This window comes from Capsella rubella, unplaced genomic scaffold (genome assembly GCF_000375325.1).
Source record: "Capsella rubella cultivar Monte Gargano unplaced genomic scaffold, Caprub1_0 scaffold_6, whole genome shotgun sequence".
In the NCBI taxonomy this organism is placed as follows: domain Eukaryota; kingdom Viridiplantae; phylum Streptophyta; class Magnoliopsida; order Brassicales; family Brassicaceae; genus Capsella; species Capsella rubella.
The window spans coordinates 930,170-942,463 of record NW_006238918.1 but is presented as its reverse complement, the minus strand read 5'-3'; the positions used below and the strand labels follow the sequence as shown (position 1 = coordinate 942,463).

At 36.7% G+C, this 12,294-nt stretch overlaps 4 protein-coding genes and 1 non-coding gene across 5 annotated transcripts; 3 read left to right on the top strand and 2 right to left on the bottom strand.

Moving 5' to 3' along the window:
* Positions 1-411: 411 nt before the first annotated feature.
* Positions 412-2,817, top strand: LOC17881477 (heat stress transcription factor A-3). The gene is made up of 2 exons (XM_006287782.2): positions 412-1,218; positions 1,781-2,817. Exons 1-2 carry the CDS (start codon positions 874-876, stop codon positions 2,681-2,683), a joined length of 1,248 nt encoding a protein of 415 aa, XP_006287844.1. The 5' UTR covers positions 412-873; the 3' UTR covers positions 2,684-2,817.
* Positions 2,818-3,111: 294 nt separating this feature from the next.
* LOC17882302 (F-box protein At1g47810) lies at positions 3,112-4,547 on the bottom strand. The gene is made up of 2 exons (XM_023781879.1): positions 4,501-4,547; positions 3,112-4,295 (listed from the first exon to the last, which is right to left on the bottom strand). Exons 1-2 carry the CDS (start codon positions 4,545-4,547, stop codon positions 3,263-3,265), a joined length of 1,080 nt encoding a protein of 359 aa, XP_023637647.1. The 3' UTR covers positions 3,112-3,262.
* A 125-nt stretch (positions 4,548-4,672) lies between these two features.
* Positions 4,673-5,971, bottom strand: LOC17882250 (phytosulfokines 5). Its single transcript, XM_006289520.2, has 3 exons — positions 5,747-5,971; positions 5,099-5,178; positions 4,673-4,972 (listed from the first exon to the last, which is right to left on the bottom strand). The coding sequence occupies exons 1-3, from the start codon at positions 5,847-5,849 to the stop codon at positions 4,859-4,861; spliced, it is 297 nt and encodes a 98-aa protein (XP_006289582.2). The 5' UTR covers positions 5,850-5,971; the 3' UTR covers positions 4,673-4,858.
* Positions 5,972-7,398: 1,427 nt separating this feature from the next.
* On the top strand, positions 7,399-7,479 carry TRNAL-AAG. Its single transcript has one exon. It is a non-coding gene; the product is annotated as a tRNA-Leu (tRNA).
* Positions 7,480-10,233: 2,754 nt separating this feature from the next.
* LOC17883789 (PAN domain-containing protein At5g03700) lies at positions 10,234-11,901 on the top strand. Its single transcript, XM_006288968.2, has one exon. The coding sequence runs from the start codon at positions 10,382-10,384 to the stop codon at positions 11,828-11,830; it is 1,449 nt and encodes a 482-aa protein (XP_006289030.1). The 5' UTR covers positions 10,234-10,381; the 3' UTR covers positions 11,831-11,901.
* Positions 11,902-12,294: the final 393 nt, after the last annotated feature.

Genomic DNA, 12,294 nt, shown 5'->3' with positions numbered 1-12,294 from the left:
TGCCGGACTTAAAAAGTAGTAGTATACACAAACAGAAACGAAATAGAAAACAACACTCTCTGTCCAAAATATCTCCTGAATCGTTGAACACATGGAATTGAAACTGAAAAATATCTAATCGTTTTATATTTGCCTTCGCTTATAAGTAAAAATTTTGACCTCCACAAATGAAAACGACATAACCAGATTTCATATAAATGGGTTTGATGGATTGGATTGGTAACCAATGGGATGGCGTAAATTAAATTATAGGACTCCCTCTCTCTAAAGTAATTCACAACAAAATATATTTTAAAAAATCGCGAGAAGCGAATCTATGTAATGGTTCGTGGGGGCCCAAATAAAGAAAGCTGACATGGCAAAGAAGCTAAATCACTCCTTTTATTTAAAAATATCTATAATAAGATCACAGAGACACTTTGATCAAAAAAAAAAAAAAAAGATCACAGAGACAGACAGAGAGAGAGAGAGAGCTAAAAAAAAAGCGAAGCTGCAAGGAAGGAAACAACTTGAAAAAAGACATTCAAATGTCGGTGTGTTTAAATTTGTTGTTGATTTCTCTGTCACAAATCTCTTCATCATCTCATCTGCCCCCATTACCCAAAAAGAACCAACGAATCACACCGAAGAAGATGAATCCACGGTGGCGCAAAACTGACCCACCCATCCCACCGCCTCTCTTTTCCCTCCCCACCACCCAGAGAGATTTTTTCCCCCAATCTACAGTTTGTCGGTTACTTCCTTCCTTCCTCTCCCCCCCTAAACCTTTATAAACCCTTCATCTCTTCCCTTCTCCTACTAATACTTGTCTTAAATCCCCCCTTAATTAACCCCCCTTTACTAAACCCGTTAAATATTCCTTTCTTTTTTCAAATGAGCCCCAAAAAATATGATTTTCCTAAACCAAGTCCAATTTCAGTACCGGGGTCTCTCTACTCAGACTGCGTCGACGACACTTCTGACATCATGGGTTTCTCTGGCTCTACTCCTCCACTCCCTCCTACGCCACTTGACTTGTTGCAAGCGAATCAAGTTCCGCCCTTTTTGTCCAAGACTTTTGATTTGGTGGATGACCCCAGCCTTGACCCTGTCATCTCTTGGGGACTCGCCGGTGCCAGCTTCGTCGTTTGGGATCCTCTCGAGTTCGCCAGAACCATTCTCCCTATGAATTTCAAACATAACAATTTCTCCAGCTTCGTCAGACAGCTTAACACTTATGTCGGTATCATTCACTATGATTCACTCTCTTCCCTTTTATCTTCTAATCTCTTTTATGCTCTTGTTTTCTTTTGTAGATAGATAGATGGATGCTTCTTCTTTCTTTTTTTGGTTTGTATGTTTCTGTAATCTTTTTGATGATACTCAATAACCCTTTTTTTTGTATAGATTCTTGAAACTGTAATTTTGGATAACTTGTAAAACATACCTGTAATCTTGTTTCTTTTTTTTTGGGATTTGTTCAATATCTCTACCCATGTAACACTGAATATTTTGTATCTATCAAATTTTGGCTTGGATGTTATATCAACTTGTCATCTGACTTGACCGAGATACTCTTTGTATAATTATGGTTTCGTGTTCTAATGTAGTAATGTTTTGTTATTTTCTTACAATGTTGTCTTCACTCTTAAAAGGTAGAATCTTCTAAGTTATTATTACACAAACCTTTGAGATATTTGGATTGCAATCTGCTCGTATGATCTTCATGTAAAATTCTGGTTGTTCTCTTACTTGATTCTTGAGCTTTTTTGAGTTGTTCTTGGGGTTGGAATGTTTCCAGGGATTTCGAAAGATTGATACTGACAAATGGGAATTCGCTAACGAGGCCTTCCTTAGAGGCAAGAAACATCTTCTCAAGAACATTCATCGTCGTCGATCACCACAATCCAACCAAACTTGCACTAGTAGCTGCAACCAAAGCCAAGGGTCACCTACTGAGGTTGGAGGAGAGATCGAGAAACTTAGGAAAGAGCGGCGTGCATTGATGGAGGAAATGGTAGAGCTTCAGCAGCAAAGCAAAGGCACAGCTCGCCATGTAGACGCTGTGAACCAGAGGCTGAAAGCTGCAGAGCAACGTCAGAAGCAGTTGCTCTCTTTCTTGGCTAAGTTGTTTCAGAACCCGGCTTTCTTGGAACGCCTGAAGAACCTCAAAGGAAGAGAAAAAGGAGCACTCGGATTGGAAAAGGCCAGAAGGAAGTTCATCAAGCATCAGCAGCCTCAGGATTCTCCAACAGGAGCGGAGATGGTGAAGTATGAAGCTGATGATTGGGAGAGATTGCTAATGTATGACGAAGAGACTGAGAAAACTCCACTCTCTGGCCAACAAGGGATGACTTCAAGCGTAGGAGGAACCGATCCGAAAGGCAAGAACTTGATGAATATATCAGAGGAAGAGATGACAAAACCAGATTACTTGATGTCCTTCCCATCTCCTGAAGGACTTATCAAACAAGAAGAGACATGGAGCATGGGTTTCGATACTACAATACCGAGTTTCGGCAACACCGATGTATGGGGAAACACAATGGACTATAGTGATGTCTCGGAGTTTGGTTTTGTTGCAGAAACAGCAAGTGGTGGTTTGCCTGATGTCTACTGGGAACAATTTGCTGCAGGAATCACAGAGAATGGATTCAACTGGCCAACTGGTGATGATGATAATACGCCAATGGATGATCCTTAATAGCTTTTCATATATAGTTTAGACCAGAAACCCGTTTATAATCGGGTGAACTATTAATTCATTATTCATTTTGAATGCACTCTTATGCATATAATAATAATAATGAGTTTGATTGTGCCTTTTCTTATTCAGAACCTAGGTCTTTTTTTTGCATTTATTTTGAAGGATTACAAAAAACTATGTGTTTATCTGAATCTTTGGTTTTTTTATCTGCTGGAGTAATCAAATGTTTGCAGGTGTGGAGCGACGTATCTTTGTGGAGTCCTTTTTCTAAAGCTGTCTGGTTTAATCTCCACAATCATGCATGTCCCAGGTACGAATGCAAAAGCTCCTTCCCTCTCTTTGTATCTTCTTCTTCCTCTCCTTTGCTTTTAGTGGTATGTTTTGTGTCTTCATACCATTTACAATTTTCAAGTAATAGACTTTAGTGACATGAATTTTCACCCTCAAATTATTTCTTTGAGTCTGTGTTTTAGTGAGAACAAAGATAAAAGACTCATACATAGTAAAAGCTTAGAACAAACTAGTTGAAAAGGAGAAGGCTTAGAAGCAGCAACATGAAACTCTCTCTATCCCTCTCTAAATAAACATAAGACTTTCTACGTGATGTAAGAAAGTAAATACGTTATCAAAATCTCTAAACTTATGTTCGGTGTTTCCTTGCAGCTCTTTAGCCTCATTTGGTGCATAGACAAACTCTCCCGTTTCAGAAACGCCCAACATTTTCAGACCGGAATGGCATTGCCTGTCAGTACCATTTAGAGAGAACGATAGGCGTTGTATCGACCAATCTTGTTTCTTGGCGTCCTCTAGAACCCACAAAGTGAAAGTGAAAGTGAAAGTGTAGCGTTGGTGCACTTGAGTGACAAGAGCTACTTTCCCATGGTAGTTTATGAAAGTTGTTTCGTGCAACTTATCAGATCCCATGCCCTGGGGAAGTCTGGAAGCAATTTCCAAAGTTTCAGACCTCAAATCAAATCTTATCAAGAGTGGTTCCGTGATGGTAAAGGAACCGGAGGCAGTGTAATATAAAACGCCGTCTATGCAGACAGAGTCAGTTCCTAAGGGACGGTGAGGAGTGGAGCATTGGATCGTTCTCCAAGATTGAGCTCCTCCCAATGTGAGGACTTGATGGTCACAGAACCGAGTAACATTGGTCAAGCACAAGACTTTGTATCGGGCATGGATTGGATCATATCCTAAAAAGGATCTGACGATGCAATCAGTGGAGTTGAGAGTTGGTAAGCTTATGGATTGACCAGTTGTGGGATTACACACGACTTGTTCTTGGCCATTATAAAAACTGATCAACCCATGGACATAACTAGGCTCCTTATAACGGACTTCCTTGGAGTGACACACCGTATTTGATAGAAACTCAGGAGGTGGTTTCTTCTCCTCTTCCGCTACATGAGGACCTGGACGAGTTGGTTTGGAGAAAAAGTGCCAGTTTTCTTGATAACCTGTTATTCTTCTATCATTGGAGGCATAGCGGAAGGGATACTGCTCGATTAATTGCACAGAGTGGAAGGTGTTTGCCCATGACTTGGATACGTAAATGAACCTGCCTATAGATTTCAAAGGCAGCCTCGTCAGGATATCTACACTGTATCATCCTCTCGGGAAGTGGAGTCTTCTTCTGCACCGTCTCCAACTCTGCTTTGCAGTTTTCTTGACAAAACACTTTTATTCTATCAGTGAAAGCAAAGAAGAAGCAAAGAGGCTGCTGCTTCTTTGAGTGAGACCGTAACGAGAACCATCTGACGAAATCCTCACAGCGGACGATGCTTGCCCATAACTTTGATACGCAAACGAACCTGCCTATAGATTTCGCAGGCAACCTCGACAGAATCTCGAACACCATGTCCGCTGGAACTGGATTCTTCCCCTGCATAACTCCAACTCTGCTTTGTTTTCTCTCTTCTCCAACTGTTCCTTTGCCTCTAACCCTTTATATATAATGTATGTAAAGGAATAAGCAAAATCAAAAAGAAAAAGGAAATACATCTTTTTATTTTTTTACATTTATATTTTGCTGCCACGATATAAAATATTAATGCTTCTATAGTTTTTGGATTACTAGTATTTCCCAGTCTAAAACTTTATTTTAAGTTTCACATAATAATAATAATAATATAATGCATAAATAAAATAAATAAAGAGGGTTGGGGATGGTTAAGGCTTGTGGTGGCTTTGAGTGTAGATGTAGTCTAAGTGAGTTTCAGTGATCATCCTTCTCTTCATACACTCTTCATCCCTCTCCTCACACTTCTCCTCTTCCCCCATCAGCTTCATCATTGCACCACACAATTCACAAGAAAATATAAAATTTTTAATTTACTAATAACAAGCTGTACTAGTAGGAGTGAAAATTGGATAAACAATTAAAAAAGATCAATAAAAAAAAATATTTACCTGCGATAATTCTTGGTCAAAAGCCTTATCTGCTTGTGTAGCCTTAGCCCAAATCCAATTATCATTCTTGTTTCCTTCATCTTTTACAACAATGTAAAAAATTGGTCAGAAAAATAGTCTAGTAGATTTTAACAAGAAGAACTATTATATATATCCTTTTTGTCACTCATTGTCATTGAGGATCTACAACCAAAATTGGTTCTAGGTAGCAGTCTCTACAATTAATCACAACTACACTGCAAGATGACCGAAACCTAACCTTTCATGCTACGATTTGAGTTATGGCCTTATGGGGTCGTTGAAATGCTTAAACATTAACTTTGTGACAATATATGCATGGTTCTTGATTAATTACGTAGTTTTCACAAATTAAATTTGTGGCTAGATTTTTTTTTTAATTGAATTTAAGAAAGTTCTACGAATCACATTAAACTCTTTGAAAATATTCAATATCTAAAATTCTAACTGATTGGCAAGAGAGAACAGGAAAATTGTGATTTCCTTATACTTGACAAAAATTGAGTTCCCATTTGTTTTCTGCAATCAAGTTTTGCCAAAGCTCAAACAAAGGTTTCTTATACCTAACATATATATATGATACATGCATGATGCATAAGTAGTACATATATAAAGATCAGAGTAGTGTACCTTTGTCATCCCCTTGCAAAGGACGTTGAGCCGTATGAGGCTCAGAGAAGTGAAGAACAAGAACAACGAAAAGGAAGACCATAATCCCAAGTTTCTTTTCCATTTTTTTCTTCTAATAAGTTTCAGAGACTTTTTGTGTGGAACACAAACATAAACAAGAAGAAGAAGAAGAAGTCAAAAGAGTATTATATATGAGTAATTGAGTACAGATCTCTCACTCTCACATGGTCGGTTTCATTTACGTTTATATACCCATCTTTTTTTTTTGTAACTTCATCAACCAGACAAAACAACTAGGCGACAACTACTTATTACACGCATTTCCATAAGAGGTAATTTTTGTATTATTAACATTTGTTGTGTATATATACATATATAATCAATTTATACTGTATTACCTGAAAATTAGTTCGAAACAGCAAAATATGACGATTATAATCAACTTAGGACTTCTCCACCTCTGCCGAACAAAATATTGTTTTGGTAACTAATTAATCATACATATTAATTTCTTGATTAAATAGGTTTTTTTGACAATACGTAGTAGTTTTGTTTTTTGTTGACACAACAACAGTGGCAATATCCCCCACCCACACGAGAAAAGAAAAAGATTCCTCCTCGTTGGTTGTGTAAATGTAATGACAAAAGCAAAACGTACGCACTCTCTTTTGACGTTACACAAAATTACGACTCATGTCTCTTCTTCCATTGTTTCCTAGTCTATTTGATTTGTGTATATAAACTTATCAATGTTTTAACTCTTTTTTCTCAAAGACTAGATCACATTCACATATAACAGTTTCAAGTGTGATTCTTATTTCTTTGCTAAATCCATATATATACATTTCCCCGATAGTATATACTTAGTATTATCGGATATTGCTTGGTTTTATCAATTGGTTTGCACCTTGATTTAGGTTCCATGTGAATCGTGCATGAATCTCCCTTTTGTCGTTGATGATTTCAAAGAGGAATGTAACAAGATATTATTGATTAGAGTGAATACATTTCATAAAACTGTAAACCTATGTTTAGGTTATTTATCAAGAAAAATGGAAACCTAAAATCCATAGAAGCCGCTGGTTAGTCATGATATTATTGGTCCAAGTTCGTAACTTAACATAGAGTCACATCATTTAGGGATTTGGATATATCTTTGACTAGTAATCCGATTTATGTATGACAAAGAATTTAGAAAGGGAAGGGACCATCACAAGCCTAATTTGATTTCTTGATGGGAGTCATTATCAAATAATACAATTTCTGCGGTAAACCGACACCTTTGAGAAATTAACAAGAGTTTCGAAAAGTTATATACAGTAATGTATCTTTTTTCTTTGTGTTAGATAATCAAGAACTCTACTTTGTCCATTCATTATACTAATTGAGATTGAAGAAGAGACAAGAAAAGAGAGACCCTAGCTAGAGACTTTCTTTCGATTTTGGTGGTAGTCCTTATCATTTATGCTTTAATAATTCAGACATGTCATTTTTTGTAAATCTGTCTAATCTGCTCATTGATTGGGTTTTTGCCAGAGGTCTATAATATTTTAAACTTATTCGATTATAAAACAAAAATAAAAAACAAAACAAAACAAAACAAAATATTTTTGATGTCTATATAGATGTTCTATGAATCCAAATGTCAACAAGTTGATATGGCCGAGTTGGTCTAAGGCGCCAGATTAAGGTTCTGGTCCGAAAGGGCGTGGGTTCAAATCCCACTGTCAACATATATCTTTTCATTTTCCTCCATATTTCTTATTAGGCCTTATTTAAGTTTTCGGCCCAATCAATTCATAATGTTGCAGATGAATCTCGCAACCCATATTATTATTAAAATTAAACAGTGCAGGTGCAGCCCACCCACTTTGACATAAACAAAAATGCTACAAATATCCGAAATCAGAAAAATATAACAATGTGCTCTGTTTGACTGTTTGGTATGGGTTGATTTAGTCCATCGAACCTAATAAGTCCTATTTAATATAAGTAATCATATACATATTTCTTTTGATCTAGTCTTTTTTTTTTCATTAGAAATATAAAGTATTGTTTTCCTTCCAAACAAGTCTTTGTCTTTGACAATTGAAGAAAGGTCCCATACATGCTGTTGACCATATAAGTGTTTTCGATTTCATCAACTATTTATTTCTTATTTAGAAAAAATATCTACTTCTTTTTGTCGATAAAAAAAATACTATTCTAATGTCTTTATTCACTACTTTGGTATTTTCATATTCCTAGTTTTGTGGTCTTCATTTTTTTTATAATCGAGAAGATATTACACTCAGACTTTTTTTGTGAGATTATATAGTGGGTAAAAAGATTTTATGTGGAAATTGCGTGTTTATGATAGAATTCAGGGCTTGTCCTCGTAGAAAAGCTTAAACAGTAATGGGGTTATTTAAAGTTATACAGTAATGGGAACAATCATAAAATATGATTTATATCACTAATCACCTATATTTGACTTTGCTAATTACAATCAGAAGTCTAGAACCCTGAACCCAAAAAAAAAAGAAATTATTGTAAGAGAGGTGAAAGTATAGAAATTAAAACTGTGCAAACACTTGATTACCATTTCATGAGACCCATAATGATATCACGTACAAAATAATAAATATGGCATTATTTATAGTTTTCATCTAATCAAGAAAAAATAATGTTTTTGTACTATGTGCTACTTTAGTTTACAAATATTATCCACAAATAAATAATTTTCAAATACGTTCATAAAATTTGGTAAGAAAATTTGGATTCTTTTTGAGGGAGGCGAAAGGGAACAAAAGAGTTGTTGTATGGTTGAACTTAAATGATGTCAACACAAATACAATTATCCAAAAGAAGAAAAGTATATTTATTTCAAGAAAATATAAAGTTTATAAGTCAAAATCCAATAGGTGAGACTTTCGATGTGTTTAGTTACGACACCATTCATACATATCCTCCCGTCACTAAGTCAACTCCTCACATTTAATGATCCCTTTTACGTAGTCAACCCATGTGACTCTGATAATAACTCAACCATCATTTGTGAACTTTTATTGGATACGAATCGCAAAAATATATCTAACCAAATAGATATTTTGGATCTCGTATTGGCTTAATCTATTGTTATCTTTACTTTCAGTCTTTCACCACTACAATAGATAAATTTTTATTCGGTTTGAAGTTGATTCGTTTTTAAGTGTTCAACCGTTCGACATGATCTTATGAATCTACATACTGTATAATGATAATTATTATTTACCTAATTTACATATATTCTGTTTTATTAACACAAACTTAATTTTGGGAAATGGTATATGTTGTGATATGCATACGTAACAAGCAAATTTATATACATGAGCTCATAGCTCCTCATGCGATATTCATTACATGCATATGTAAATATGTATGCATCACCACACGGTCCCTCAAGTTTTTGGCGGTGTAAGTAAGATTGCAAGTTGCAGAAGATAGATTGGATTGAACGACGACCTGACATCGAACAGATATGAAGAGCTTGAGTCTTTTGACCTTTTAGATTTAGTGCGACTTTTGTCCTAACTTCATTTTTAATACATTACTACCAATTCCATTTAATTTTCAACACCTAATAATCTTCTGGCTCGATCGCATTAGGAATTTAGGATCTTTCTGCCTTAATTCAAACTTATTTTTATAGAACTTTTTGTTAAAATATAGTATGCAAAACTTTTTCTGTTTTCTCACTAATCACTTTAACTCGATTCGCAGTTTTTTCTTAAAAAATTCTACTTCTAAATTTGATGTCTTCTTTGAAAACCTACCCATTACCAAAAATAGGAAAAAATTGGAGATTCTGAGCATTCGCATCTCCCACGTACACACTCTCTAAACCAGTCATATTCAAATTAGTTATTTTAAAGAGATACTTACACACATTATATTTTGCCCATTTCCATAACCACGTGACTATTCAATTTTGTTTTAACCACGAGCGAACTTGTATTACCGTATTAGGGATGGTTTCTCTCGTCTGTTCGCACGTAAATAAGTGATAAACGAACAAAACACAGTGAAACATTCCTCTTACTCTATTATTTTCTACGGTAATATGAACATCGTAGAAAAGGAAAACACAGAAACACATACACATTGGAATATACATATTTAATATTTATAGATAAACAAAGATATCATGTATACACATATCATATATACTGACATTGACACATGCTTAGTGCGTGCAATAATTTTGTCTTTACTCAAATATTTATATGTATAAATAAACTGGTTTAGCGCATTATATATACAACTGGTCCATTTGCGCCTAGCGAGTAATGGTTAATGGTTGATAACTTTGATATGATTACCAATTTATTCCACCAGAAAACCATATCTTTCTCAAATCGGGGTTCGAATATTTAATTCTATCCCCCACGACATCGACGCCGTTTTTTATTGTTTTTCTTTGTTTCATTCTTTTTCCAAATTAACATATTCTAGTACCGGCAAAACATATTTTAAACATATTCTACGTCTCTCTCTATATATATATGTTATATACACACACTCAAGTATATGATGCAGTGGAGTCTCCTCTCTGCATGAACGAATAAAAAACATCACCATCTCTTTCTTCTCTCTCTTTATTTCAAGTTTCCAAAAATGGAAGGTTTGTGTTTAAACTCTTTCACTCGTGTTCTACTCTTGTTGTCCGTTTTCTTGGTTTCTTCTCATACATGGCAACGTGTCAACGCGGCCGAACCGGTTTTGGAGCTGGTAAAAGGCTTTGAAGCTAAACCGGACCCGTCCATCGACTCGTTCCAGCCTCTCCTCACTGACCCTAACGGGAACTTCTCATTCGGGTTCTTACGCGTAAACAGGTCGCGTCTCTCTCTCGTCGTAACCCACCACAACTTGACGGATCCTCTCTGGGTTCTCGACCCGACCCGTTCAGCTAGCTGGTCGCACAAAACGAAGCTCTTCTTTAATGGCAGCCTCGTTATTTCCGATCCTTCTTCGAGGTTAGAATGGTCAACTCAAACTAACGGAGACCGTCTCATCCTCCGTAACGACTCGAATCTCCAAGTGGTGAATACGACGTCGTTCGCGGAGTGGGAGAGTTTTGATTATCCCGGAAATACCCTCGTAGAGAACCAGAATTTCACGTCTGCCATGGCTTTGGTTTCACCCAACGGTTTGTATTCGATGCGGTTAGGTAGGGATTTCATCGGTTTGTACGCTAAAGTGAGCGATGATTCTCAACAGTTCTACTGGAAACACAGTGCTCTTCAAGCCAAAGCCAAAGTCAAAGACGGAGCCGGTCCAATTCTAGCTCGGATTAACCCCAATGGTTATCTCGGTATGTACCAAACCGGAAACATACCAATCGATGTTGAAGCGTTCAATAGCTTTCAAAGACCGGTTAACGGTTTACTAATTCTCCGATTAGAATCCGACGGGAATCTCCGGGGATATCTCTGGGACGGTTCTCACTGGGCGTTGAACTACGAAGCGATCCGCGAAACTTGCGATCTCCCAAATCCGTGTGGTCCGTACAGTCTATGCACGCCTGGATCGGGTTGTTCGTGTATTGACAACGGAACAGTGAACGGAGAGTGTAATCACATGCCGTCCGGGCCGGCTGATTTTTGCGGCAAGGCAACGGAGTACAGAGCGGTGAGACGCGACGGCGTTGAAGTGCCGTTCAAGGAGCTGATGGATCATAAGACGACGTCGTCTATAAGAGAGTGTGAGGAGATGTGTGTTGAAGACTGTAAGTGTTTCGGGGCGGTTTATAATAACGGGTCTGGGTTTTGTTATTTGGTTAATTACCCGATCCGGACGATGTTGGGCGTTGAGGATCCGAGTAAATTGGGTTATTTTAAGGTAGGTGAAGGTGTAGGGAAGAAAAAGAGTCGTGTTGGATTAACCGTTGGGATGTCACTTCTGGCTGTGATTGCGTTGGTTTTAATGGTGACGATGGTTTACGTCGGGTTTAGGAATTGGACAAGAGAGAAACGAGTACTAGAGGAAGATGGTGGGTTATCACCCGGCCCGTATAAAAATCTCGGGTCGGATAGTTTTAGTTCCGTTGAAATGAGTCGGAGATGATAGAGATAGCTTTCTAGTTTTTTTTTTTGGGTTGTTCTCATTTTTTTTTTTATTTACAAGAGGTATGTATTTTTTACACATATAGTATAAAATTAACTTCTTCATTTCTTTTTGTTCTTTTTGCAATTTAACCATCATCTTGGTGATGAATTTTTGCACCTAACAAGTATTTAAAATTCTGATAAATTATATGGTTTATCATTTATCAAAATCAAACACACCTTTTTGTAATATATAATTCTTTTTCTTTTGGTGGTCGAAAAAGGTAAAAAATGGCAGAAATAATTTTATAGATTAAAATAAGGGGAGAAATGAGCAATTGGCGTCACGAATGACGCTAACAAGTGTGGATTGGTGGACTTTTCCTCAAAGGCCCACATGCTTTGAGATTTCCACTATCCCAATTTGTATAAATAAATCTAAATTCTTTATTGCAACTTTTTAAGTATTCTTTGGTGAGCAGC

What these genes read in the sequence shown, in the direction of transcription:
- LOC17882302 (XM_023781879.1), bottom strand. Translation starts at nt 4,547, where the DNA reads ATGGTGTTCGAGATTCTGTCGAGGTTGCCTGCGAAATCTATAGGCAG. An exon ending in CCTGCGAAATCTATAGGCAG is followed by an intron (nt 4,296 to 4,500) that starts GTTCGTTTGCGT and finishes CCCGAGAGGATG; the next exon opens with ATACAGTGTAGATATCCTGA.
- LOC17881477 (XM_006287782.2), top strand. Translation starts at nt 874, where the DNA reads ATGAGCCCCAAAAAATATGATTTTCCTAAACCAAGTCCAATTTCAGTA. An exon ending in TCAGACAGCTTAACACTTAT is followed by an intron (nt 1,219 to 1,780) that starts GTCGGTATCATT and finishes GAATGTTTCCAG; the next exon opens with GGATTTCGAAAGATTGATAC.
- LOC17883789 (XM_006288968.2), top strand. Translation starts at nt 10,382, where the DNA reads ATGGAAGGTTTGTGTTTAAACTCTTTCACTCGTGTTCTACTCTTGTTG.
- LOC17882250 (XM_006289520.2), bottom strand. Translation starts at nt 5,849, where the DNA reads ATGGAAAAGAAACTTGGGATTATGGTCTTCCTTTTCGTTGTTCTTGTT. An exon ending in TTTGCAAGGGGATGACAAAG is followed by an intron (nt 5,179 to 5,746) that starts GTACACTACTCT and finishes TTGTTGTAAAAG; the next exon opens with ATGAAGGAAACAAGAATGAT. An exon ending in TTGACCAAGAATTATCGCAG is followed by an intron (nt 4,973 to 5,098) that starts GTAAATATTTTT and finishes GCAATGATGAAG; the next exon opens with CTGATGGGGGAAGAGGAGAA.